The following is a 26,781-nucleotide window of genomic DNA, read 5'->3' as shown; positions in this document are numbered from 1 at the left end:
GAGTCTTCAGGCACACGTCAGAGGAATTTTTATTCTAAATGTAACAAAAGTTTACATGAAGCAGCTTTTTGAAGAAATACAGTACATCACCATTAGTTTCTCCAAACAACCTCTGATTTTGCCTTTTCATACACATTATACTGATGTTTTTTTATGCCAGAAACATATGAAAATATAATTTAATGCACTTAACACATAACAATACATTCACTGTACACTATATCAAAGACTTTCCTCCATACTGGCAGTACAATACTGTCACAATTCTCAATTGGACTGTCCTTCCTTAACACTAACATCCATGCAGTGAAGATGTTACTGCACCTAATGTGGCTCAACGTTGTTAAATCCCCAATCTTGTGACATTTTATGATTTGAGGTTCACTATTTCAGCAATTACACGGTGTTCTACATACCCTCAACTGACATTATATTGTTATGGCACAAAGTAGGACGCGCATGTGCTTCTCTCAGCCTAACAACAGGACTGTGAGAATGTAAATGTGCTAAATACATGGACGGGCGTCAGTGAATGGCAAACAGTCCGATCTTAGCTGTCTGCAATGAATGAATTTGTCTGAACTGTCAAAATGAAGCCTGACAAAGATCTGTATACTTACTGGAATGGTTTACAATTCAAGGCAACTACTGTACAGACAGAAATCTCACAATACTGGAAACTCTGGAGGTTGGGTATACATCTTCCCTGGGAGCAATGCAAATGTCTCCTCTAAAGGCCGTTTGCCTCGTTTTGGTAGCTACTGCACATACACCAGAAACGAGATATTGGCAACAAAAAAAAAAATGCTGATTTGTTGGCAACTTGTTATAAAAAGTGCTTCAATCCCTCACCATAAAATAGCAGGGAAAACTGCTATTTTTCTTCAGCAAAGTGACCGGGAACGTTAATAACAATGGCACACAGAGTTCCCATGATCCCACCGATCAGCGTAAATACTACCAGAACACTTGGGCAGGATTGTGGTGCTGAAATGCTTGCAAATGTCACCTGAGATCATCCTTTGGTGCTCACACACAAGTGTTTGCAGTAAAACTGATGCAAAAGGGTTTGGAATACCTGTGATATGAAAGGAAAAGTAACTAAGTCCAACATTAAATCTGATCGAGAATGAAACACGTACAAACATTTTCAGCTTGGATTTGTCACGTTATACCTCAAACATTCTGATTTTTGCCTCACATTGTCACATTTTTCGGCTCAAACGAGACAAAAGGCAAAGTAATGGCAGCTCCTTTCTCCGAAAAAACACCCATATCGTTCCTCAGTTTCCTTTGACTTCACACTGCCTTCACAGCAGGATGCCCCACAATACACGCAAGGCTGCTCGTGACTTGGTGTGGCCATTCTCTCGTCTACAACGTGCCCTCAGCATCAATGAGCACCACATATCAAAAGAAAAAAAAGTCAAATAGATAACTGATAGTTTGAATGTGCAAAATACAAAACTGTGACCTACATAAAGATTCAACATTCTGAATAAAAATTAAGGATGAATAACAACACATTTATACCATGCAATCAAAAATAGTGTCATAACAAAGGGGGGTAAGAGAAGGAGAAGGGGTGAGAGGAACGGGGTGGAATGAGAAACAGCCATTGCTGGTGATGGTGGCGTTTAGATGGTTGGGAGAGTGCTGGTCGCTCACTCGGCCTCTACTGCTGCATCTTGCGGATGATGTCAGTAGAGATGGGTGGGTGGAAGTTGATGGTGTGGTGGCGGAGACCCTGAGACGTTTTGTAGCTCTTCCCGCACCGGCACTTGAAGGGTTTGCGCACCCTTATCTGGGTTCGATGGCCGTTCTTGGCGTGATACTTGATCCCGTTCACATTCTGTCATGAAGCAAAGAATATGACGCTCGACCATCACTTGGGCTGAGTTTCACACATCTAGCTCTTACATATAAAGCAACTACACTAGGAAGAGGTAACATGTGCAACCGAGCTTCCTATAACTAACTATGGTTGCCTGTTGATGTTAAGCTATAGAGAGGAGAAATAAACTGTGTTCTGCCCCTAAACAGATGCCTAATACTGCCTGCCGCCTCAGACTAAGTCATCGCCCATAACCCTGTCATTCACGTCAGCAATGCAATCTTCTCAAGCTGCACATCATTTATTCCAACCGCACACACCAGATGTGAATGGAAAATCCTGTAAAACTCCACATCACTGAAGTGGACTAGATGTATGCATCTATGCTGACATGCTGCAATGCTCAGCTAAGAACTGACTTTCCTTCGCCCACAGCAGGGAAGCCATTTTGGTTTTACATTTCTATGAGCAAATAAAAATCACATGTTTCACACTTTTTACAATGCTTATATCTCAGGGGTATTTCCCCCCACGATATTATGTTTAATCTGTAGCATGTATTCTAAGATGAGACATACCTTGTATCTCTTTTTGCAGCCTGGCACAGGGCAAGCGAAAGGCTTTTCGTCTCCTCCGTTCATGCACATAGAACTGAGGATGGACTCAGAGCTGATGGCGCTCTCTGTGGTCCACGACTCATCGCTGTCAGACTCCTCAAAGTCTACCTCCTCCTCGTCACACTCGCTACCTGCGGGAGGGTGAAAGACAGAGAGCCGAATGGTGATTAACTTGGGGCATCACTCGCAGACATGCCATCATACAAACTGCTATCCAAGGCGCTCTGATTTATGCACTCCTCGTGACTAATCTCTGGCGATGAAATCCTGGCCTTTGAGCCTTCAGGCTGACGAGTATGGACCGTTCTCAACATGCACTTTTGAGGCAGCGTTCCCATAATCTCCACTTCATGTGTTAAGAGTGCCCAAGTTTCCGGAAAGACTGAAATATGCCAGTCGTGGGAAGGAATGTATGCATTTTATTAGGGTCAAAGAGCTGCAATTGTTTTGTCCATTAATTAAGGATGTTATACCAGAAGACAAGCAACAAAACCACAAGAGCTAAAAACAAGACAGAACACTACAGAGAGCATATTTTACATAACAAGCACATGGGAAAACATTACAAGGAAAAGAGCTAAACCTTTTCCTGTAACGTGACGTGTAACTGCATGAATCAGACAAATCAGCTGGACTGTAGCTTGAATGTAAGCTTTATTAAATATATACCTCCTGCGTTCTCTTGCCAATGCCTTTAATTTACACAGTGGCAGATTTTTAGGCATGCAGTGGGTCAAAACTGTGCTGATGACAATCAACTGGATCAGTGCATGTTGGCAGGCTAATACTTTCACTCTTTGAAAAAGGGTTACACACCTCTGAATGCAAGTAAACAAATGATTTATTACCAAAGCTGTCATGCAAGAAATATTGCATTATGGGTAGAGGCAAAGAGCTTTCCCAAGACCTTCACAACAGCACTGTTAAGTAACACAGCACTGGCACTGGTTACCCAATGGATTTCTAAACTCTTAAATGCTCCTATAATCAGCCTTTGGGCCATTATCTGCAGTAGAAGGAACATTACTCCATACACACACACACACACATATATGTGCTATATGTGCTCTCTGCCAGTATCTTGACATTTCAATATTCTAATATGATCTTTTTTAAAGAAAGAAGATGAGATAGAGGATTTTTATTTGATCCCTGAACAGGACGTTCACTCTTACAGGGTTAGAGCACCATGTAAGCCTGCAGACATTCAGATTTACTGCAGCATGGTGGATGCATGTATTGAAAATAGACCTGCTGGTTGAATGTGAGTCTCCTTAATTGCTACACCACCCTGCTGTTTGCTTGGTTATCAGAGTATAACATTTCTATCACTGCACTAAATACTGGACATGTAACTGAGTGTGTGAAGGATGGTCATGTACCTGTAGGTGTACTGCTCCGGAAAGAAGAGGAAGGGGTGATGGGTGGGGTGACAGGGGGGGTGAGGTTTCCACTGGTGTGGCGAGGTGGAGCGGAAACACTGCTGCGAGACAGATTGCCTGTCAGAGACAGAGACAACTTGGGCTGCACCTTCTTCTTCACGGCCTCGTGTTCTCGCCGTGCAGCATCTGTCATGAACCTGGCATCGTGGGATATGAGACTGGTTAGCGTGTGCCATCAAAGAGTCATCTCTTCTGATGCACCATGGGAAGCTGCGGGACTGCCGCGGTGTTTAGAAAGTTCTGGTGGGTTGGAGGTTTGCTACTGTAGAACACACGCTTGCAAAAAAAATATCACTGGCTCTATTCCCATCCAAAAAACACCAGGGTTTATGATGGATAGTAAAGTCTTTGGTAAATGTGTATCATAAAAATGAAATGTTAACATAGACATCGTTAAAGCAAAAGTGGAATTAACAAATTAAGCGATAACCACATCAAGATGTGTTTGTGAAGGCATGGAGACAGCGGCAGACCTTCTTGTACACTGGCTTGTTGCCACTAAAACCACTGTTCAAGCACCATATCAAAGACGACGGGGATGAACCTAGGGCAATAAAAAGAAGAAAAAAACGACCAAACACTGGAGCAATTCATCTAAGCAATCCACCAGATGACATTTGAAATTGCTGGTAGAAGCACATCGGAGCAAACACTTCATAGGACACAGCAGTTACACTCACTGATGTGGAGGACTTTCAGATAAATCTTTACAGGGACAAAGACTCATAACACTGATGCCATAATCATGTCTGATGCATAAAGAAGATTTACTTTTGATTGAGTTGCAGCATAAATAAAGGAACATTCTGCTGTTTTCTTTCTTTGCAGCAGTTACATTTCTTTACCTGTTGATGTAGCTGAGGGCAACATATGTAGGCTGCTGCTGCTCCTGCTTCTCCAGAAGACGAGGATCTGTGTCTGAGCAGGCGAGGAGACACAAAGTGGGAGAAGTGGTCACATAGTAGAACTGTAAACAACGCAAAGTCCTGTCATATAAGGCAATATTGAGAAGAGCAGCGTTTTTTTTCTTTAATTCACTTCGGGATGGCCCGTTTCCCCCTCGCACTGCACACACAGAGGTTTGCACTATCCCCTCAGATCCAACCCTTCTCCACACGAGCCTCCCGACCAACCAGAAGTGACTGGTGCAGTGACAAAAATCCCTCACTGGCTCCCCAGCTGCAAACTCTCCCAGTTGTTTTCAATGATGTGCCTGGCCAAGCGGGAAGCACGAAACAGATTCAGGTGGTAGGCAAGTGCTTGTCCTTTTCAGGTAGATCTTGCATCACGTTACCAAAATAAGACGCAGTACCAAATAGTCATCAGTACCCTCCCTGCTACTAATAGGTTGTACACTGACACCCTGTTTACCTTGAACTATCAGAGCCTACTTTGTGTCTTTGTGGTTGATTGGAGCACATGCCTGATCTCACAAGGGCCCGTTACACGTCCGTTGTTGCACATCTGTGAAAATGAGCCTGTGACTGGACTTTTGTTCTCTGCTGCCTTAAGACACGTCCATCTGCGTGGCCCTGAGAATTGCACTCAGTGGCAAACAGTAGCAGGCTGTGGTTAAACTGGGTGAGTCCCAGGTATGAATGAGCGTGCACGACCGTGAGCACAGAGAGCATGAACGCTCAGCTGCCGCAACGGACAAAGGCTCATAAAAACACTTCAGTGAAAATAATCAAAATGCAGGATATTGTGCAATGTGCAGCACAATTAGTTTAAACATGATGTCATGCGCCACCGTCTAGACTAAAGTCACTGTTTAGTTTAGTGTTTCTGGAGAAGCTCCACAGTTTTCAAGCTGATGCCGGTCTCTTGACGTATTTCCTCTAGACCTACACACATTTTTGTCTATTTGTTGAATTCACTGGCCTCTGTGCTCTTTATTGTACAATTAAGCTACTTCCCTGTCGATAAAACGCAATGAGCCTCTTTCTCCAACAATCCCGCTTTTTGGACAATACGCAAGGAGAGCGTAACATCTCAAGCGCGTCCTCTTTTGAATTTCCATGGCACGCTTTCCAAAGCCGTGCTCTGCAGACACCACATTGCTCATACATGACCACACTTGACACATACTGAGCTTTCCCATGCTGTGCTCCAGACATTCATCTTGCTCAGCGGTGCTAAATGTACAACAATAGCCAATCTGCACACCCTGAGGTGAAGCGGGCCTGACTTCAAACACTCACTTCCCACTGCCGTCCATGTGGGAGAAGAGAGATGCCCCATAAAACAACAGTGTCTACCACTTACCAGCTGAGCCTCCCTGTCTGCCTCTGACAGAGCTGTGAAAGACTGCTACCCCCATGTGGTTAAACTATCGCTTGTTTCCATCCACATGCTCATTTATACACAACGCTTACACTTAAGGCTATTTGTAACATTAAATTTGAAATTGTGAGGCGCAGTGACGTGAGTACAACTTTTACAGAATCTGTATATTAAGTATAAGTCCTAATTGATATCATTTAAAACATACTGAAAGTGTGTAATTAAAGTTTTCCTGCTTTAAAGGGTTAGCAATAAAACCCTGACTCATACTCAGTGATTACCTCCACGGACTTTTACTCCTGTTTGTTTGTTTGTTTGTCTGGAACAAAACACCTAAAAACAAACTTCTGGTCAATTTCTTCTGGAAAGAGAGAGACCTGGCACCAAAGAAGAGCTGATTAGATTTTGGTGGCGTTCTCTGATGGAGAATTTCTCCATCAGATGAAGATCTATCTTTCGCTGCAATGGGGCTGGGCATCAAAGCTCAATACTTTTTGAGTACCAAATGAGACACATCTCTCATCAAGTACCATAAAATTGGCATTAAATATCACATTTTGTGATGTGTTCTTATGCTCTACTAAGAAATTTCCTCAAGTAAAACAGGAAACTGTGCTAATTTTAGACTGTATTTTAGTGAAGTACAGTTAAAGCTGCATTCAGAAGTTTGTATATTTTGTTCAATGGAAAGAAAGGATTTAGTAGAAACATGATGTATTCTCTAAAGAAAGGTCAGCTACTGGCACCAGTGCTGGAGAATTTCAAATGCTGAGGGATAGTCAAGACTCACAAACTGGATATTTGTTGATGTGTATTCTTACTTTAAATTCTAGTATTTTACAGTTTAGTCACTCTTCATTTACAACCTGGTTACCTCAAAATGTGTTCTCAAAACGGTTCATTTAACTCCTCTGTGGGTGAAGCTAATCCCAAATGCATCCACTCATCTTGTCATCTAGTTCTCCATGAGGACAAATCTAAACCAGAATGTAGACAAAAGCTAAAACTGTAAGAATACCAGCGTGGTGCATAAACTGGAAATACAGACACACAACCACTCTCTATTTTAACAGCATAAACTGCTGGCTTAACTCTGTCATGAAGGAGGTGAAAGGCGATGTTGACCAGTCAAACTCAACCCAAACCACATTTAGAAAGCACACATTTTAGAGGTCTAACAGAAATCTGAGTCAACAAACCAATGTCAGTCTCACTGAAGAGCTGGAAAGAGTGATGAGAGACACGGGGCAGGATCCACTCGGTGGTTAAGACCGAGCTGTTTGGTTGACGATGAAATAGTGGCAGAATTTTATGAAACTGGCAGGTAGGCTCTAAGAACGGCTTAGACCTCAGCGCCTCAGGCTCAGGAGGGTTCTCTCAAGGCCTCAGTCGTAAGCAAGTGTTTCATTAACAGTGGATTTATCCCCAGTGAGAAGGACAGCACACCTCTCTACTCTCCAGCCAAAGTCATGGAAACACAGAGTAGGAAAGACGCGTTCATAACGGCACTGCTCCCCTGCCAAAAGCCGAAGGCAGTGCGGAGACTATTTTGAGTGCTGCAAGTTGGTATGTGTGTGCGTGAGTGCACAAGAAATCCCTCCTAAGATCCCTAATGAGCCTCAAGGAATGGAATGGCAGCCTGCTCACGGACCGCTCAAACAGCAGTGGATCAATCTGTTCCCACACACTGTAAATCACTCACACCTCAGGTGGGGACTGGGGAGAGGGAGGCCTGCAGGGGCCAGATCCCCGCAGCCTCTGCTATTCTTTCGGGGCCACCAGCAGTCAAGGCCCAGGACGAAGGCACCTTAAATAGAGATGGGAACCCCTCTAATCAGACGACACAGGTGGTCCACCTTGGTGGGCGACTATTAGAAGCCTTCTGGGAACCAAAAAAGAGGTATTCGTCCACCATCACTAGCTCCGGAGGCAAACAATCTGCTCTATGAGGACCAGTGATTGTTTATGTACAAGGTGAGAACTCAGGTGTGGGATAGAAAAGTAGATAAGCAGAGCAAATCTGCTTCAAAACATTTCATGTATAACAAGGCTCTTATTATATATATATATTTGGTGTCCACTGAAATATACTTCAGTCTTTTTAAAGATGTACATGAAACTGTTATTTACTCTGAAAATCAAAGAACTTTCCATACAAGGTTGACAGCAAACAGAGTTCTCTCATGGCAGAAGGATGAGATGAATAAAATATAAGAAAGCTGCTGATTTGCTGCAGATCGGAAAAAACAAATCGTTTGAGTAATCAAGTGCAACTACACCCCGAAATGCATTAAGTTTCCATCAGGACTTTTTAAAATGTTTCTTCCTTATTTTGTTAAAATTCAAATCTTTTCTCAAAACAAAAGCAATGCGCCCTTTAGCCTTAATATGGAACCATCATTACTTCATATTATGAAGCATTGCCTGTTGGCGCTGTCTATGTGTGAACATGTGCATGGGAGCGTACACTGGCTGAGTCAGTGGTTGCAGTGTATGAGTGCAGAAAACATGATGCAATAACATGTTCTCATTAGGGCCCCTATGACGGCCCTCAACAGGAAACCAAGGGACGATCACACAACAAACCTTCCTCAGGCAGCGGGGGAAGTGACGCCTGCTGCCCTCTCATAATGCCCTCCACGACCCTTACACACACACACCAGACACACACACACACACACACACACAGCTCCCTCTCTCATTTCCACCAGTGTCTGGCTCTCTCATCCACCCTCACGGCCAAATGCACGGTGGGGTAGAGCAGAGTGGTGAGCATTATGGTGACATGTTTATGGCGGCTCTGAGCAGCGGGGGACATTACCAGGAGTGGTGGCACAGGTAATTCATTATGATGTGACCTCTGAGGAGGAAATGAAACAGAGTCAAGCTCCATGTGTAAGCTGCCTTTGCAGGTTACTAAAAAAAAAAAAACACAGGGAGGTTAAAATGATCTATTATAAATATGTTTAGCACAGACAGCAACTTCAACATACACACACACAAATCACACACACACGTCTCTACAAAGACACGTTTGTACAGACATGCAGGTAAACATAAAAAAAACGCTACTCTGACATGCAGAACTAACCATTATCTACATTTTCAATCAATCTACTAATAGATTCTTCATTAACTGATCAATAATTTAATGTACAAAATGTAAAAAGATGTTTTTTTCTCAAGTCTCAAGATGATTTAATTTGCTTATTTTGTCGGTGCAACAGTCCAAAAGCCAAAGATATTCAGTTTTGCAATGATGTACAACAGAGAAAAGCAGCAAACTGCCACAAAAGAAGAGGTGGGACTGGTGAATTTTGGGTGTTTTTGATTGAAAAATGACATTATTGAAATTATTAATTCATTCTCAAACAACAGATTAAAAGACTAATTGTTTCAGCCCAAATATCCTTTTATTCCACACAAGTTTGCCGATGTTGACATCCAGTCTGTTCATGCCTGAATATGACCGTGCTCATTTTAAATTGCAGTAGTCTGAGTTCATTGCATTTTTGGAAAGCTGGAAAAGCCAAGTGACATGAACACTTTGCTTACATCCATAGTTTTAGTGAGTGGGCTCTCCGCTCTCAGGGTCACACTCTTTCAGGGACACATTAGGACTGAAATGAAGAGTTACTGCAATTTGCAAAACAATTACAACCAACCAATAATTGACTAAATTTTAGCTTCAATTTAGCTTTTAATTCACGTAGCTTTGGCAAAGGAGGAACCATCATATCTGCAGCATTTGGACAATATCTTCCATTTAAGGATATCCGCTAAAGCACTGGACAAAACCTTTCAGCAAAATGATGTCCTGCATCAAATTTACCTTGTTGTGTAACGTCAACACAGGCCGTCATTATCTCCTACGAGGAGTGTTTATCGAGTACAGGAGCCCCTCACGCTGGAGTCACCGCACAGGAACAGGAGCAGCGGTGTCGGGGGATGGGGAAATGTAATTAGGCCCACCAGGTGCACAGATCAGGGAACTAGTTACTGCTTCCAAATTTATTACTTCCGTGCAGATTTTGGGGGGTGCATACCAAAATCTACTAAATGAGCCTCCAGTGAGAACTGGCAACAAACAGACCCATTGTTACCAAGCCCGGACACTTGAGGCCATCAGCGCAGCAGGCCCCAGCAGCACGCACGCTCACAGGTCTAAACAACATGCTCGCTATTTGCTTCTGGTCGACAGCGGCCTGGTTGCGCAGTGACAAAGTAAACATTTTTTTCAAACAACTCTTTCTCATGTCGTACAAGAACACCAGACCGCTGGGGAGATCTCCCAAGCTTAACTTGACTTAGGCTCAGTGTTAAAACTTTCCTCCGGTCCTGTTGGTGTTTTCATGGGCTCATTAGCATCCGCTCTCTTAAAGTCAGCTGAATTTGTTCACAAACGTCTAAGAGGACCACCCAACACTGCTGTCACGAGGGTGGACAAACAACAGCGCATTGATTTTGTTTTGAGCTGGAAGTGATGGTGTAAATCTTATTTGATATTTGCTTCATGTGACTCAAATTGAAGTTAATGAGGAAAAATGTAATCGTTTTCCACATTGATGTACGTGTTCATGTGTATATTAACGTCAAAATCTCAGAACATGGACACTATTACCAATGAAGTCAAGTAGGGTGCCTTAAATTTCAGTCCTTGAAGTAAAGTATTGTATGTATATAAATCTATGGTTATGATATATGCAGCACAAGCATAGTATCCTGTAAATTATCAATTATTTCTCTCAATAATTAAACAATGACGGTTTCAAATATGTTTTCATGAGCTGAAGCTTGGCCCTTTGAGCTGGTTACTGTGTGACACTGAGCTGTTAAATGAGTCCAAGCGTCGAGGTTTGACATTTAACATCCATCATATGCATTTTACTGTACAGGCCAGCTCAAGAAAGCGCCCTCAACCAACAGCAGAGCAGCGCCACCTCTTGTTCACGGACCCAACCAGCAGGCCGGCTGGGGAAAAACGGGGACAAGAATGTGCGCTTGTTTTCCAGGCGCCTAATTATAAAGGAGAATGTGCTTTAAGCAGCAGGCCACCAGATGAGGAGGAAGACAGGCCAAATCAAGCACTCTCTCTGTAATTATGCTTCACAGGCACTTGGCACAACGCGCAAGATTTCGCACTTCTCAGAGTGGGCACAGGCCAGAGGACAAAGGAGGGGGGCAGCAAAGTTTTTCCACTCCGAGCCAACTAATTGCCTCATTATTCCCCAATAAGTCATTTGGAGGCAGTTTTTTCTAAGGCTAACACCTCGGACACATGCGCAGCACACAATCAGAGGGCAGAGGATATTAAAGGCAGTCAAGCAACAAACAAGAACAACAGAGACAGCTGTGCCTTGTCAGCTTCAATAATAAGAGTCTGAAATATTAGATTGGGGAACAGATGTACTGTAGGAACTGAGAGCGTGTTTAGGTGTGAGGAGGGGGATCCACTTTCCACGATACAAACAGAAAGTTCATCATATATAAGGGAAAACAAATGTTAGATTCATCTAAATTCATTTGGAATTTACGCTTGTATGCACTTACTGTATATTAAATACACAGATATCCCAATATTGTATAAATAAATGATGTGCCAATTTCTGTACACACTGATTTACTGCTTTGCTTTTTCCATGTATTTAATAATAAGGCGAATAGAGGCTATAAATCCATGTGTGTACACACAAATTTGGCACTAAGCACACGACCACCTGGCAATTAAATTAAAAACCCAAAGCGAGGTTCTTACATAAACTCAACACCGTGCTGTTATTTTTTACATATCACTTAAATGAACACATGATTTTTCACCACACAGAGGTGACTTGGACCAACACAAAATGCACTGAAAGCACGTTATGTCTAAGGTGACTAACTAAGGTGATTTTTCTATGGAGTAAATACTATATTTCTTTATTAAATGCACAAGTTTGGGGTACCTCCATTAAATGGTCAATGGACAATCAATCGTCACATAAATCACTCAGACATGAGGAGTCACATTTCGCCAATCAGAAAAAAATTATCATAAAGCAGCTGAAGAAAATAAATAGTTTTCATTGCTTGATCCCAAATGACTTCCCAATCTCCACCCACAGGCAGCGTTTGTTTTTGTTTTACCCCACATGAAGTAGAGGTGGCGCTGTTGATTGTGGTGGGACTTGATGTGCACTGTGAATTAGCCAGTGATGCAAATCTGTCTTTAAAGGTACTTCACTTTTTCAGAGGTCCAAATTTGGGGGGGCCGGTGTCCTTTGAAAGGACATGACGAAAACTGTCTCTTAAAAAAAAATCACAGATAAGTTGTTTTCAGGAGGTTTTTATAGTGGCACTGATAACATCTGTGGATTAGTGATCAACAATGATGACATCATATATGTACATCTTGAATATACAGCCACTTTTGGCTTTTGCCACAAATGTACATGTTTCATTGAGTTGACACGCCAACACAGAAAAGGCTGAACTTGTTATTATTTTTCTTACAGTATCTGATATTTTCCCACCTACATCAACTGACAGACAACACATAGAGTTAAGACCGATATGAAAGGAACATTTATTCATATGCGTCAATAATAAGGCAAGTGCATGTCCCACTTTTATTATGCTGCCAATTAAAAATGTGTTGCAAGGAAGCCCATTTCTGCCACTTGAAAAAATAATATAAACACCGCCCAGTTTTTTTTAAATGATTGATTATTGGTATTCATTAGAATCCTTTTGTAGAAATGTGTTTCATGCTTATCTTTCACAAAGTTATAATATAGGAACTAGTTGTTAATACACATTTTTCTTCTCTTTTTTTAATTGATTTTTTGTTTTTGTTTTTGTTTTTTTCTTTTCACAAACACTGGCAGTAAATTAATAGCACACCAATACCAGTGTAGAGTTTTAAAGGTGATCTAGGCTGATGGAAGTGGGTAAATGTAGATACATGGTGCATTTTTAAAAACAACCCTGTCGACCTAAAAATAAAATCCTTGGAGGATAGGCCAACAGCATAAAAAAAATCACACGGCTTTCGCTGAACCACATCATTATTAGAGGGTGGAAAACTTGATGAAAAAATGCAGGACATGTTGGTCTAAGAGTGCGTCTCTGCTTCCAACAAGTAGTATAACTGAACTCCGCTGTGCGGCGGATTGAAAGAAGCTGATAATTAATCTGAGTATCTTCATTGCTCCTGCTGACTGCAAGTTAACTCACGACGCTTCCGAGGTACCTCCGCGCGCGGGCCTCGCGCAGCAATAATGTTGCACGAGCGACCTGACGGAGCGTGAAGAAACTGTCTTCCTGTCGGTGATTCAGAGCGGCTCTGTTGATGTTGCCACCGTCTAATCAGTGATACGGCGTTGATACATGATGGCATGTGATGAACAAGGAACTAAAATATCAACAGAGAAACATCAAGAGCCACCACACCTAGCAACAGGGTTGTCAGGACGCAGGAAGTAACTTGCTAGCTCGCTAACTTAGCCACTCCTGCTAGCTGCAATCCTCGGCCATTGCTAGCTGCGGCGCTCATTACTTATCGGCGCTTACCGATGTGGTTATCCTCGATGTGCACGATGAGCTCGGCCAGAGAGTCGAAGTGAAGTCCGCAGCCCCCGAACCTGCAAGCGTTGGAAAAGAAAGAAGCAGCGGCGATGCCTGTCATGGTCGCTGCTGCATTGGAAATGAGGGCAGGCGGCAACAGCAGCAGCGAGCAGCGGGGAAACGGGAGGCGGACAGCGGTGGGAACAGCTGGAGCGGTGCGGTGACTTCTCCGAGCTGCGTCAAACCGGTTAGAGAGCGACAACGACACCGGAAATAATAATTTGACTTTCACAACAAAAGCATAAGCAGTTTTCTTTTCTTTTGAATGAAATTGAATATGAATAGATAGAAATTCAACACATTATACGACGACGAAGTTAAACAAAAATATTTCTGATGATAAACATATATTTACCGATCATTAGGTAACAAAGCGGTGTCTTGAAAATGCCTTTAAAGGCTAAAAATCCAAGTCATAATTACATAGAGTGGAAGTAAATGTCTGTGCACAACATGCGAAGCTGTAAAATACTGAGCACCTTTACTTTATATTGATTAGATGGCCATTAGCACTCTATCACTGTATTAAGGTGCTTTATTCAGTCACTTAGACTATTATTTGTATTATGATAATTTCCAGTTTTTAAACACATCAAGTTATTTTATTGTCACTCAGAACTAAAATAGTGGATTTATTATAATAATAAATGAGCAGAAACTATACCGTTTATATTATTATATTATGATTCATCATAATAATTATTGATAAAATAGACCATTCATTAATACTTAATTCATAATTTCACCAAAGTTTTATTTGTTAAGCTTTGAGGGGAAGTTGAGTTTTTCAAAATTAAGTCTAACTTGATGCATGTACTGTGATTTGTGTACGTGCAGTTGGTTGGATGGAGGAGAGAGAGACTATCAGATAATCATAGATGATCTACATCATTACCACACACTGCTCGCAGGATCCTTCAAACTTGCTTCCTTCGTCTTATTTTTGTGATCAGTGTCAGTGATACAGCTGGGACATGGATAGATGACAGGCTGGATGAACAAGTAGCTGAAAAACATCTTTTTGCCACAGTGTGGCAGTATTGGTCAGTAGATAAATATGAGTCCTGTTTGTTCTTTGTGTGCTCCTATAACTATCCCAAACTTTCCCAGGGGTATTTTTAGGTCTATAGAAACTAAACAAACAGCTTGTGTGTACAGATTTTACTGAAACAAACAGTTCCGAATGATTTTGTGTCTTCTTATTTCTAAAAGTGTTTTCTTTCTCATCTGTTTTCAGAGGAGGAGAGCAGGAGATACGATCAGTTGCACGTAAGAAAACACATTACTGGTGAATGTTACTCTTGTTTGCATTTATGTAATGTAAATGTAGAATCTCTTTCTAGAGGTGCAGATCTGCTGCAGATTGGCAGGAAATCACAATCAAGAATGGAGAATTACAGTAATAAGATTTACTTGACTCTAACTTTCTCCATTTACTTTTTTCTTTGCATTTTTTGCATTTATTGACTGTGCAGTAACTTTGAATTTGTGCCTGGTGATGGTGTAATGGATCATCACTGGGCCCAGCCCATTTTCAGAAAACTAGATCCAGTTCCTGAGAACACTGTGGGATATTACTTTGAAAACATTACATCACGCACAGCCTCTTGTTTCAGGAACCTGATGGCCTTCATTTTAAAATGCTGGCATTACCTATCCACCACTATTTATTGATGATTGTGCCTGATGAGCATAGCAACAGCTAATCATTACTCTTCAATTTGTCATAACCCATAAAGATAGATGAGGTAATAGATGCATTTGTGGGTTTCTGCACTAGAGATTTAATGAAAAGGCTGTTTAACTTCAATGTGGAAACACATGCAGGGAAAGTCACATTTCACAGCTGCTGGTACGTAACTAAGCCCTGTTGTTGCTCAGTGTTAACTACCCAACACGCCTGAGCTCACCAACAGTTAGTTAGTTATAGGCACTTCCACCACAGTAAAGAGAGACACCTAAAGTCTTCTGGTGTCCACAATTTCAAACCCAGCAGAGATTTATTCCAACTTAAACTGTATTCAATTTCAAATTTCATATCTTAGTAGTGTACAATCAAATTGTCTTAAAGCATAGCAGAAGCAGAGATTTCCCAGCTTCAAACTCCCCTGACAGTTTATTTCAGACTCAAGTCATCCGTGTGTTTATTTATGAATCAGTATTTTGTAAGATATTGATAAACCAGAAGCTTTTGCAGGCTAAGGTAAGTCATAAAGGGAGGAATAAAGCAATGAAAACACTGCTCTGCAAATTTATCCAGTATACTATTCATACAATGGTCATATAAATTCTGAAAATGACCTTAAAAATGAACTGTAGAGAGGCAGTTCTAATCATCAATTTGTATTCCCAAACCCAGCCAGAGATTATTCATAAATTATTTTACAAATGACCTTAACAACCCAGTTTGAGCACGCACAGAAGCCCAGTTCAGGTGTCAAAAGAGTGATGTACTCACCCACAAATGCAGAGCACAGAGGACATCATCCTTCACTGTTATAAATCCAAAAAGTCATCACACAGCCAGCACCATTCAGCAGCCACATGATTTAATTGTTACAGGGTTGAGTGTTTGAGTGCGGGAATGTCACAGGGGTTATCTGCTGGGAAGCTCCCAGCACATAGAAATATTTTTTCCTTATTGTTAGGCTCCTCATTTTCCACCATAAGACTCTCTCACACCAGTTGTTTCCATCAGCTGACCATTCTTTTCAACGTGCTTTAACCTGGAGAGCCAAAGTCATGAGGGGTGACACGTGTTTATTGTTTGAGCAAATGCATATACACGGTTCCCCGCTCTGATATTGAAGATAAATTCCAGAACAATCCCACAACCCAGTACAAATTTTAACTACTGTGCGGCTGTTTTTGCAGTGTAGTGAAGCAACTTTCATCTTTCACGGAGCAGAACATGCTAAAAATATTAAAGATTCACGAACATTTGACACTTTGATAGGTAATGTCAACAATGCCGTGCTTTAGTAGTAATGAGGTCTGACTCATTGTACAATATTTCCTGATTTTTAACCAGTCAGCAGCTAAAATATTCTTCTCAGAAGTTCACGAACAACAAGTCTGCCTGAAGCCTCTGGTTCTGTAAAGAGACATATACAGTAATAATTCATCTTTCATTTTAGACTTGTCTTATGCAAGTTGGAAAATTGCACAAAAATCAAGAAATGTTGACCACATTACCCGCTGGCTATCTCACAACTAAGAGCTGTTTGTTTTTATTGTCACATCCCATGAGACTTCCACAAAGAACATGTTTTTGTGTTGAAGTAAACAGAGTAGTTTGCAAAGGATGTTCATTTACTCAAAATACATGAATAATTAGTCACGCTCAATCCATAGTCATTGTCTTTGAGACTCTGGTGCACTTTGAATCAGTAGTAAATGCTGCATCAGTTTGCATGCAATCCAGATTTTATTGGATGAAGATGGGTTGCCTCTGCTTGCTGAAATTTTTTTGTTGGAACTATAGAGGAATTAAATATAGCAGAATTCAAATCGAGCCTGGCCTGAATCCCTTGGTGAGCCAGAGTAATCTTTTCCATGAACTAAATTGAATTTGTTTAAAATTCACTCATTTTTTCTGATCTTGAATCAAACGGGTAATGTGGAGATGCGCCTGCTGCTTGTGAGGGGCAAACCTGAATGTGCAATCAGTCTAAATCTTACCATCTTACTGGTGTTGCTGAAGTGTTGAAATGTGGAAGGTCATGCAGTGACACTGAGAGCCCCACGTTTCCATCCCTGCAGGTGCAACCATCTCTGTTTTAGGACGCAGTGTTTTACAGTAGCTTTCCATTTACTTGATTGAAGTAAAACTATCTCTGAGGATGTGTAACAACTTGAAAACCTGCATGACACTTTTTTATTTAGCCTCCTTCACCTTTTGTACCTGCTGCAACAAAGCATCCTCACGGGTGCTAATGTTCCCAAGGTGATCTTACTCAAAAGCACTGCGCAAAGGCTTAATAATAAAAGGTTTAGTATAATATAGATCAAAACTGCTTTAGTGGGGGTCACTGACCCAAACTGTATCGGCTCTTTCCAACCTTAATAGTCTGCTCCTCTGGGAGCATAATGTTTGGATTGGTTGGGAAATATATTGGCAATAAAGAGACAAAAGGATGTCATAAACGTTGATTAAAGCTCTGGTTAAAAGACAGAGGCGGAGAAGCTCTGAGTTATGAGGGCTTTTCAGACTGCGTTATTGTTTCAGTGACAGAGCTCTTAGTGCGTCTAGTGGAGTGGTCGCAGGCGAGCGGTAAACATTTCTCAATGTGTGAGCAGTCATTAATCCCTGGAGCCGAGGATGGCTTCACTATCTGTGTCTGTGGCCCAAGAAATCACAGCCAGTTGGCACCAGCAGGTCACACAGAGCTCCAACATAAATGCTTTGTACTTCAGAGCTGTTTAAATCTCTTCTAATGTGCTGCAGCTAAGGCGCACATTTCAGGCGAGGCTGTGTGGAACGACTGTGCGTTTGCACGTTCAGTTCATTTGTAAGTGAAGCTGCTGCTGCTGCTGATGATGGTGCAGTGAGCTCTGGCCAGCTATGGTTGTTTTGTGGAAAATATGTTTTTTTAAATGAGAAAGTAGAAGTAAGTTTGATTTATTTATCAGGAAAGTCTGATAGTAATATGTAGCTTTGATGTGTTGAAATTTGAAAACTGTCACCGAGCCGTGGTGACCAACTGGACAAAGCAGACGACTGTCCAGAGCCCCAGAAGTTAAAGGGCCCCGAAAGATCCAGGCTTACTGGTTTGTGCTGATTGAATTGAAATGACTTACTAGGTGGGTGCTGGTATATTTCCAAATCTTGAATCTCTTAATCTGAAGACAGAAAATCCAGCTTGAAGACCTTTATGTATTGCGCTTACATGGTGCATATTTCAAAATGAATATGTGTCTGATCAAATTACCACACAGCAAATCTGAGGACAGGAGGAATAGGGAATAAATAGAGGCACAGCAGCCCTTTTTACCTCACAGCAGGTTAATCTGACCATTACTGTCACTTCATAATAGACAGAGTAGTAGATCGCCGTCATACTGTAGCTTATTAATATTGCATAAAACTTGTTTTAGGAAGCTTCATGAATCCCCCCTCTGGCAAATCCTTTATCATATTTTTCTCTGTATCTAATCAATCCAATAACACCTTTTCACAGAGGATATTTTTGACATGCCACAGTATGAAAGGCTCAGGTGTAAATAATACAATTAACAATGGCTGAATGCCATTTAGCTGCTACAGTTTCAGGGCCCCAGTGTTGTGCATGCTGGCTTGTTGTCACACTCACTGGGACACTTGAAGAGAGCGGATCATCATTAATGTTATCAGTAACACCTGTGCCTTTGCTGCTATGACAAATCTGAATGTCTGCAGTGGAACGGCCTATTTTAAAGTTAGGTTTGGTCAGAGCAGCTTATTTATTTATTTATGAAAAAGTGCATTATATTACTCTATTAATAGGGGTCAAATTGGCTATTACAGTTTCCAGTATTTGAAGTTCAGTCCAGTATGTCGAATGTTGTCTTTCAAGTACTGAAATGTGTGATTGAAGCTCATTTCACAGCCACTTAACCGAGGCCACAATGTTTATGAGACCGTCAGCAGCGTTATCAGCCATGGGACGCACCACAGGGCGCTTATTCACACGGCCGAGCGGTCAGTCCTGGCGATCCAGCGTCGCACCACACCCACCCCGGGTCCAGCAGTGTCCGTCCATGCCTCTGGGCGTACATTCGCAAACTCCGCCCCGCTCGCGCCGCCTCCAAGCGGACCGCAATGATTTAGAAGTTCAGGAATCCCACGTGACGTCACCCAGGGGTGACGTTATGCTTCTCTAAATAGATCGTATTGTAATCTTTTCTCAGTCCAACGTGGTTTCTTCTGAGAGACTGCTTCACATTTTCTACACTTGTTTGGTGAGTTGAAAGCCCTCTTCCACCATGCAGAGGACCGTGCATGCGCCTCTGCAGGTTTGTTCAAAGCGATCCGTGGCACTTTTTCTCCTCCTTTTCTTCATGCAACAGCTTGTTTTGTTGTTCTCTTCAGCAGTCCCGGTCAAGATGTGTGTTTTTTTTCCCCATCATGTTCTCTGCTCATTTGTACGCGCGACTAAACGAGGCAGCGGCTCGGGTTAGTTTTGTCAGAGTAAGTGCATTGTCATCTCACTTCGGCGTCCGCGCGTTGGCCTGTCTGTTGACTTGTTGTTGGAAGTTGAACGCGTCAAGTGCCGCCGCCGCCGCTCGCTCTGTCAGGTAGCAGCGGAGGCGAGTCTGCAGGAATTCATCTCAAGCCCGGCTGAAAACGACACAGCGGCTCATTGCAAAGGAGGATTTCCAGTGCACTTCGCACCAATCTGACACGTCCTTCAGTTTTTCTGTTATTTCCAAAGCCCCAGCGCTGGATCCCTGCAGCATTGTCATGCCTGTCCCATCTCGGGATACGCGGAGCCGGCGTGTGTCCCGGACTCTCTGCGTGCTGCGGTTCACCAGCGATCGTGTGGAAATTGATAGCTCGGTGGTTTTACCGTCATGCCAGTTTAAAAAAGGAAGAATGATGCTCACGTTCCCGAGATATTTACGTTCCCTTTTCTCCTGAACAGCAGTGTGACCAACATTACGTCATTCTGCAGGCCAGTCGATATTTGATTAAGCGCTGAGATGTTGAGGGTTACTTTCAGGAAGGTTGTGCTGACGAGGCGCGCTTTGTGGCTGTACCGCTTGAAAGAAAGAAAGAAAGATGTTTAAATCATGTGATTACTCTCCGCTGTCATTCTGTTTATGTGACAACATTATCAATAACCGCTCGTTCCTCATGCACGCCGCTATAGATCAACGTGTGGGCTTCCACTTTTATGATCACGATTAATTGGCTGTGTTAATAACACCAGATGATAAGGTCTTTAAGTCTGATGGTGATTTTAGTCATTGTGTTCATTGAATATAGCTTTTACGCTGTTCAGAGCAGGGCCCTGTTGCACTTCAGTGGAATAAAGTTAATTTTTATGAAAGCAACAGTTTAAGAAAAAGTTTTGAAGATGAATCCTCTTTCTTTTTTTTACATTTTCTGCTTCTTTGTTGCAAGAAGCCTCAGCATAAACAAAAAATCTATTGTCTTTTGAGATTGAGAACAAATTTCTTCTTAGAAATAATTAACTAATTATGACAGATCACTTTTTCATTTGCATCAGATTCTTACTTTCAGCAACATTTTACTGAAATGAATCCAGCTGGTCACAGGAAATAAATAATGCACATCAAAATATGAGTAATTGTATAAATAAATAAATGCAACATGGCTGCAGAGTGACTGACTCTACATTAAACTAACTGTGTTACTTGGTAAGCTTGATGCAGATCTAATTCTTTCCATATTTTACATGATATTCAACTTCAGCAGCTCAGTGCAGCGATAAAATGTGACCTTTAATTGTTGGTTGTTGCATGTGCTCAAGGTGAAGCATTCCCCTGGTAATGATTGTGTTAATGTGGGAAGACAGAGTTCAATCAACAGTTTTGCCATAGAAGTTTCATTTCACCTTAAAAAATGGTTGCATGTATTTTATTATTATGACTTGTACAATGTTAATACTGACGTATTCAGGGACTTTTTCTTCCTCTGTTCCAGTAATAGTGTCAAACTTTTTGGGAGTAAGAATAATGAGGGGGTATTTTTCTACTTTGTTATGAGTTTATATGTTGTGAATGGGGCCGGTAATTGATAGGTCTTGAGGTTTACATCACAGCAGTCTTTTTTGTTAAAGAGCAGAGGTTCAGGGCACACATTGTCAAAGAGGGCCGTGTTCCCTGCCTCAGGGATCACCGTGATCCTGCCTTGAACTTGTGCTGTCAAAGGCCCAGGCTATGGGGAGCTGGAGATTTGAATTGCTGTGCATGTTTGCGCTTGCTTTTAACCCCATCTGCCTTTGCACCCCAACCCCACTTTTCCTCACCATATTGTTTAAATTCTAATATGCGCTGTACCTGGAGAATTCCTCCCCAGCTCCTCTTGAAATCGAACGCCAGACCCTAATCCTTCCCCTCGCACACATCAGGACATCGTTAATGTAAAGTGTAACCAAATTTCCTCTGCTAAACTAAAACATCGATATCAAATGAGAGCCAAATGCCCTTTCCAAGGAAAGGGCCTTGAGGACTGATAATTTGAAGAATGAAAGCTATTGGCTAATTCACAGAGGCATTCACAGAATTAATGGTTAAAAGTTTTATTTGTCATATGGTTTGAATTTCCTGGTAAATGCGATGAAATGATCAAATCCCATTTTAGAAACAGGAAGGTAAAAGTTTCATTTTTGCATCAGTTTGATACGGATACTCTATTCCTCTTATTGTTTATTAGTGCTTTCTAGTGATATACTGTAAAGTTTTAAATTCAGATGAAGTTATTCATAGCTGTACAGATGTTCAGGAAGAACGCCTGAATTGTACAAACAGCTGAAAGTTCCACCGAACTGTAAAAAAAATGAGATGAAAATTCTGCAGTCGTGCTTGCCATCATCCAGTTTGAATTGAGGGTTGGGATCAGCAGTCTTAGTCATGTTTGTTGTGTCAAAGGAAACCAGGTGAGTTTTCAGGGGCCCTGCAGAAGAGACGGGGTGAACTGGTGACAGAAAGAGAGACCAGGGCCCATTGCTCTCTGACAGAGAGACCCTGTCCAGACCCTGTTCTGCAGGCTCGGCCATGAAGCACAGCTTGTTAGGAAAACAGCACTGCTTAGCATAACACAACATTTGAGTGTTTTGACTGTGCTTGAGGAAAGAGCCTGCACCCATGAAAACGACACACATGTACATAGTGTATGAAGGCATTCATGCTGGACTTGTGACGTGCCGCATTGACGTTTGCTTTTCGGATGCGTTTTAGTTTGCGTGAATCGATGAACGTGGCAGGATGCGGTATCATTAATGCTGGAGATGTCATTATCAAGTGTGTGCGTTATGAACAAACCACACACCTAATGCTGATGATTAAATGATTAGACAGAAAAAAAATCTTGCATTACCTACTTAAGATTCTTAATCTCCACATTTCTTCATTTAACTTTCCTTTTGTGGTGTTAGAATAGAAAAAATCTCACTGGATCTTTGGTTTAAACCTCACAAGGGCTAACGGGGGCCTTCCTGTTCAGAGTTTAAATCTTCATTCCCTGTTTGCATGTCCCTTACCAAAAGACCTGCATGTTTAGTGTTTGAAATCTTCCTGCTATTGAGCAGGGCACTGGCCCGTCGCTGAAGATGGTCCCCGACTGCTGTGCTGCCCGTAGGAGCATTTTAACACTTGTCATACTCACTTAGCATCTGTTAAAACATCTGTCAGAAAGCGCTGGGCATCTGTAGTGCTGGCATGTGGTCACCGCGAGGTCGTCAGCGATGAGGACAGTTTGCATCGTACCGGGCAAAGATAAGACCTTGAAATAAGAAATACGCTGTCACACAACAGCCAGCAGTCACAAGATATGGTAAGGCAGAAGGCCAAAATCCAAAGAAAACTTTTTTCTGTGCCACAGTTTGCTGAGTATAATCAATGTTCTCTCATTTAAATAAAAGCTCGCATCTGTGTTTAACGGTGTGTTAACACAAGCATCCCGACAACAACTGCTTCGATAAAATGAAGTATACAGTTACTGAAGTAATGATTTAAAAAAGGAAATCGCTGATTAAAGAATAAGAGTTGAAAGTCTGACCATGTTTTCAGTGCAAACGTTTGGTGTTTGACAGCTTTAATCCTCTTTAAGACTCAAAGCAGATTGTGTTCAAAAAGAATCAGATGTCCAGATTTTAAGATTAGATTCAACTTTATTGTCAATTCAAGAGTGTATTGACGGTACAGTACAGTGAGTTATATGCTATATATAAATACATATATACACACACTTGTTTTTTTCTTCTAAAATAATCTGCTTTTTCCAACTACAATAATAGAACAACTATTCGAACAGATTCCTGACAGAGGCAATAATGTCAGCTGTTGTAAAAGTTTATGGCTTAAATATTTAAATTTGAGGAGGCATCTCATGTGCATCAAATGCTATGATTGATTAAAGTGCATGTCATCAGAGCCCTTAAATGGAATGTCATTGCTCTTGGTTTGATCTTGAGAAGCTGTTAAAATGTGCCTGTTTTTTCTCTGACGTCCTGCATAAAACCATTCGGGCTGTTTTCAGTATGTTGTGACGCTGGATGCAGGATCCATCCGTATCGCTGTGCACGGTTTAGTTTCAGTTAGTGAACGGAGGGACAGGCTTGTATTTACAGAATTCGCAAGCCCTTCATTTTGATGCATTGCTGATTTCATTTTATTTTTTTCCAACAGAGCATATGTGTGAGGCACTCATTTTTTCTGGCAAAGTTAGCCCTCTCTTTCACTCTAAATTATTAAAGCATCTAAAACAATACCTGAAGCCATTGCACATTTGACATGATGTATGGCGTGCTCAGCAATTACTTAAAAAGCACATATTTGGCAGTCGTTGCTGGTAAATAAATATCTCTTACTTGTAAGCTTTAAAGTTGTCTTTTAGGACAAATAAACTGCACCTTGTGTCCATCCCTCATACAATGCTGCTCAGCCACCACTTCCCCTTCTTCTGCTCATTAAATCTTTAAATGAATGCTGTGTGATCAAAACTTAGAGTGTCAGTATTCAAAAGGGGCATTTGATGAGATTTAAGGGTCGTTTAAAGTTAAATTTGTTATTAATAAAAGGAGATTTTTCACATTACAACTGGGGAGTTGTTGCATTTGCCAGACCAGGGCCATATGTGCTCGACCAGATTCTGTCACTTTGTGGTGAGAGTAAACATTTGAACATACCTTGTTGAAACTGTGGTTTCAAAGTGGTGGTGGTGATGTGTTAATGGAAATTTCAAACATGGTCAAGCATGTCATTGTTCCCATCTAAATTTATCACAATTGTCCAGTCAGTTTTACATAGTGCTATAAAAATATCATGACTGGCTTGATGTAACCATAACAGGCTGTGTGATTAAGCCTAATTAAAGCATAATTTTAAAAATATTCAGCTGTTTAAGTTGTTTTTTTTTTTTGTTTTTGTTTTTTTGCTGAAGTTAATGATACCAGTTTTTCCAGTCCTTGAAAAGCTTTAACCTTGATGCCATTTGTGTGGACGCTAGACTGCTGCAGTGTGAGAAAACTGTATGTTTAGTGCTGAAAATAACCACACACCTGTTTTCAGGTGCAATGGCAATTTTTTGTCAGGCGTCACACAATGAGTGCATTTTCCCTCTTGGACGCTGGCGAGGAAAGTCAAATCATTCACATCCTCTTCGTGCTTTCTTCTGCTATGTTTTTTTTACAGTTTTATGAGAAGGTGGCCAGAGTGATGAACTCAGACCAGGAAAGGCCGTTCGTGTGCAACGCTCCTGGCTGTTCTCAGGTGAGTGCGTTGAGACGAAACGACACAACACAACGTGTGAGTGTGCATGCGTGTGTGTTGATCTCCCTGTAATATGAAGAGGTGTACATTGAGGAGGTCTGAGGAGTGGGTTACTGCCTCACGCATAAGGGAGAAACAGAATAGCATGGAAGTGAGTGAAACACAAACTGTAAATAATGCTGCAGGTGTAAAAATACCTGAGGAAGAAAACACTCTTTGAAGCCAACATCAGGGTCGATGTTCTTATAGGATGCACTCTACAACAGTGAGCGGGTTAAAGCTTGAGCGTTTGGGTTTATCCGTTAAGTTAACGGACCACTTATTCATCTTACAAAAACTTTTCAGCGATTCCCCACTGAGGACCATCTGATGATACATCGACACAAGCATGAGATGACCCTTAAGTTCCCCTCCATAAAGAACGACAACATGTTATCAGGTGAGTTGCAGCTACATCAATACAGACTCACACATTACCTCAGCAGGGTTCACAAGAACTTGTAGTTTATTTGCAGGTGTGTGCCTTGGTGACTCATGCTCAGACACACTTGTCTATCATCAGGAAACTTTATGGTGCATCTATCCCGGTTGTTTGTACTAATGTAAATCATATGACACAGTGCAGCTCAGCTCTGTTCAGGGCATACTGCTTACGCTGCAGACGCTGATGTATGGCTGGAGAAATCAGCATCTTAAGATAAATTTCCCCTTCCTGTTGCTTTGTGTGACCATCAGAGGTGACGTTAGTCTTGGTCTTACTGGAGAGGCGGTTGAAGATGGTTTTATAGATGGTGGTGTGTACAATACAAGCCCCAGGAGGCAAGTTGATCAGAACATTAATCTAGTGTTCAGAGAAACACCAAATCATAGATTTTTTACTGCATAAAGAGGTGACAACCCAAGGCCAATCCATGAGTATAGATCTCCATTCCTAGAAACTGCCAGGCCCCGTGAGATAACAGTGTGAGCCGCTCCAGCCACACTGCCGAGATTGTGTCTTCTTCATTATTTACGCCAGTGGACAGCAGGATCGGATTTTCTAGGCCGGGTGCTCCTATCACCTGTTGACTGAGTTACAGCTCTGACCATTTCTCTTAAGACCTTGAACTCAGGATAAAATAGTCAGTGCTCATACTGTAAGTTACAGCTCAGCCACTCATGGCAACACGCACTATAATTGTTGACCCAAAGATCACCTCCGGCTTTACTGGCTCATCTGTTATCCTAAGCTAAAAATTGACATTAGTCACTTTTTATTAATAGAGCTTGTTACATTCTTAGCCGAAATGGAAAAAAGAGAATTTGTATTTTGGGCACGCAGGTCATGATGAAAGTTTGAGTCAATCCTCAGTCTAGCCACAATGGATAAACAGACCATGAAGTATGCTTTTAGCTTTTGAAACAAGCCTGATCCTAAAATCACCTTCAACTGTCTGAAACCTGATCTTTGCGCACCCCCCACAATGTCAAGTTGAATGCCGCGGCTTGACTGGGCTCAACAAATGAGACCCCCACTCTGTAGGTGGGGTCTGTACTTTATCAGCTGAAACGAGGCTGTCAAACG

General features: G+C 41.7%; 2 protein-coding genes across 5 annotated transcripts in view; one reads left to right on the top strand and one right to left on the bottom strand.

The window, feature by feature from the left end:
• Positions 1 to 5: 5 nt before the first annotated feature.
• On the bottom strand, positions 6 to 13,975 carry jazf1b (JAZF zinc finger 1b). The gene is made up of 5 exons (XM_070966033.1): positions 13,728 to 13,975; positions 4,739 to 4,811; positions 3,834 to 4,030; positions 2,413 to 2,582; positions 6 to 1,852 (listed from the first exon to the last, which is right to left on the bottom strand). The coding sequence occupies exons 1-5, from the start codon at positions 13,840 to 13,842 to the stop codon at positions 1,676 to 1,678; spliced, it is 732 nt and encodes a 243-aa protein (XP_070822134.1). The 5' UTR covers positions 13,843 to 13,975; the 3' UTR covers positions 6 to 1,675.
• A 5,565-nt stretch (positions 13,976 to 19,540) lies between these two features.
• The window catches only part of creb5b (cAMP responsive element binding protein 5b), a 38,235-nt gene continuing 30,994 nt past the window's right edge, over positions 19,541 to 26,781 (top strand). Inside the window, exons 1-3 of one of the 4 annotated variants that reach the window (XM_070966589.1) lie at positions 19,541 to 19,721; positions 25,140 to 25,217; positions 25,563 to 25,656. In XM_070966589.1, coding sequence (XP_070822690.1) covers positions 25,164 to 25,217; positions 25,563 to 25,656 — 148 coding nt within the window. In that variant the 5' untranslated portion in view covers positions 19,541 to 19,721; positions 25,140 to 25,163. Of the gene's footprint in view, positions 19,776 to 24,929; positions 25,218 to 25,562; positions 25,657 to 26,781 lie in introns of those variants that run through there. The other 3 variants (XM_070966590.1, XM_070966588.1, XM_070966587.1) reach the window with 3 other exon arrangements.

The sequence above is a fragment of the Chaetodon trifascialis genome, chromosome 7, assembly GCF_039877785.1.
Source record: "Chaetodon trifascialis isolate fChaTrf1 chromosome 7, fChaTrf1.hap1, whole genome shotgun sequence".
Taxonomy (NCBI): Eukaryota; Metazoa; Chordata; class Actinopteri; order Chaetodontiformes; family Chaetodontidae; genus Chaetodon; species Chaetodon trifascialis.
This window is presented reverse-complemented; position numbering and strand designations above follow the sequence as displayed.

Coding starts and splice junctions, on each gene's coding strand:
- jazf1b (XM_070966033.1), bottom strand. CDS start 13,842: ATGACAGGCATCGCCGCTGCTTCTTTCTTTTCCAACGCTTGCAGGTTC. Junction 4,812..13,727: donor CATCGAGGATAACCACATCG/GTAAGCGCCGAT, acceptor TCGCCTGCTCAG/ACACAGATCCTCGTCTTCTG. Junction 1,853..2,412: donor GCTGCAAAAAGAGATACAAG/GTATGTCTCATC, acceptor GCTTCATGACAG/AATGTGAACGGGATCAAGTA.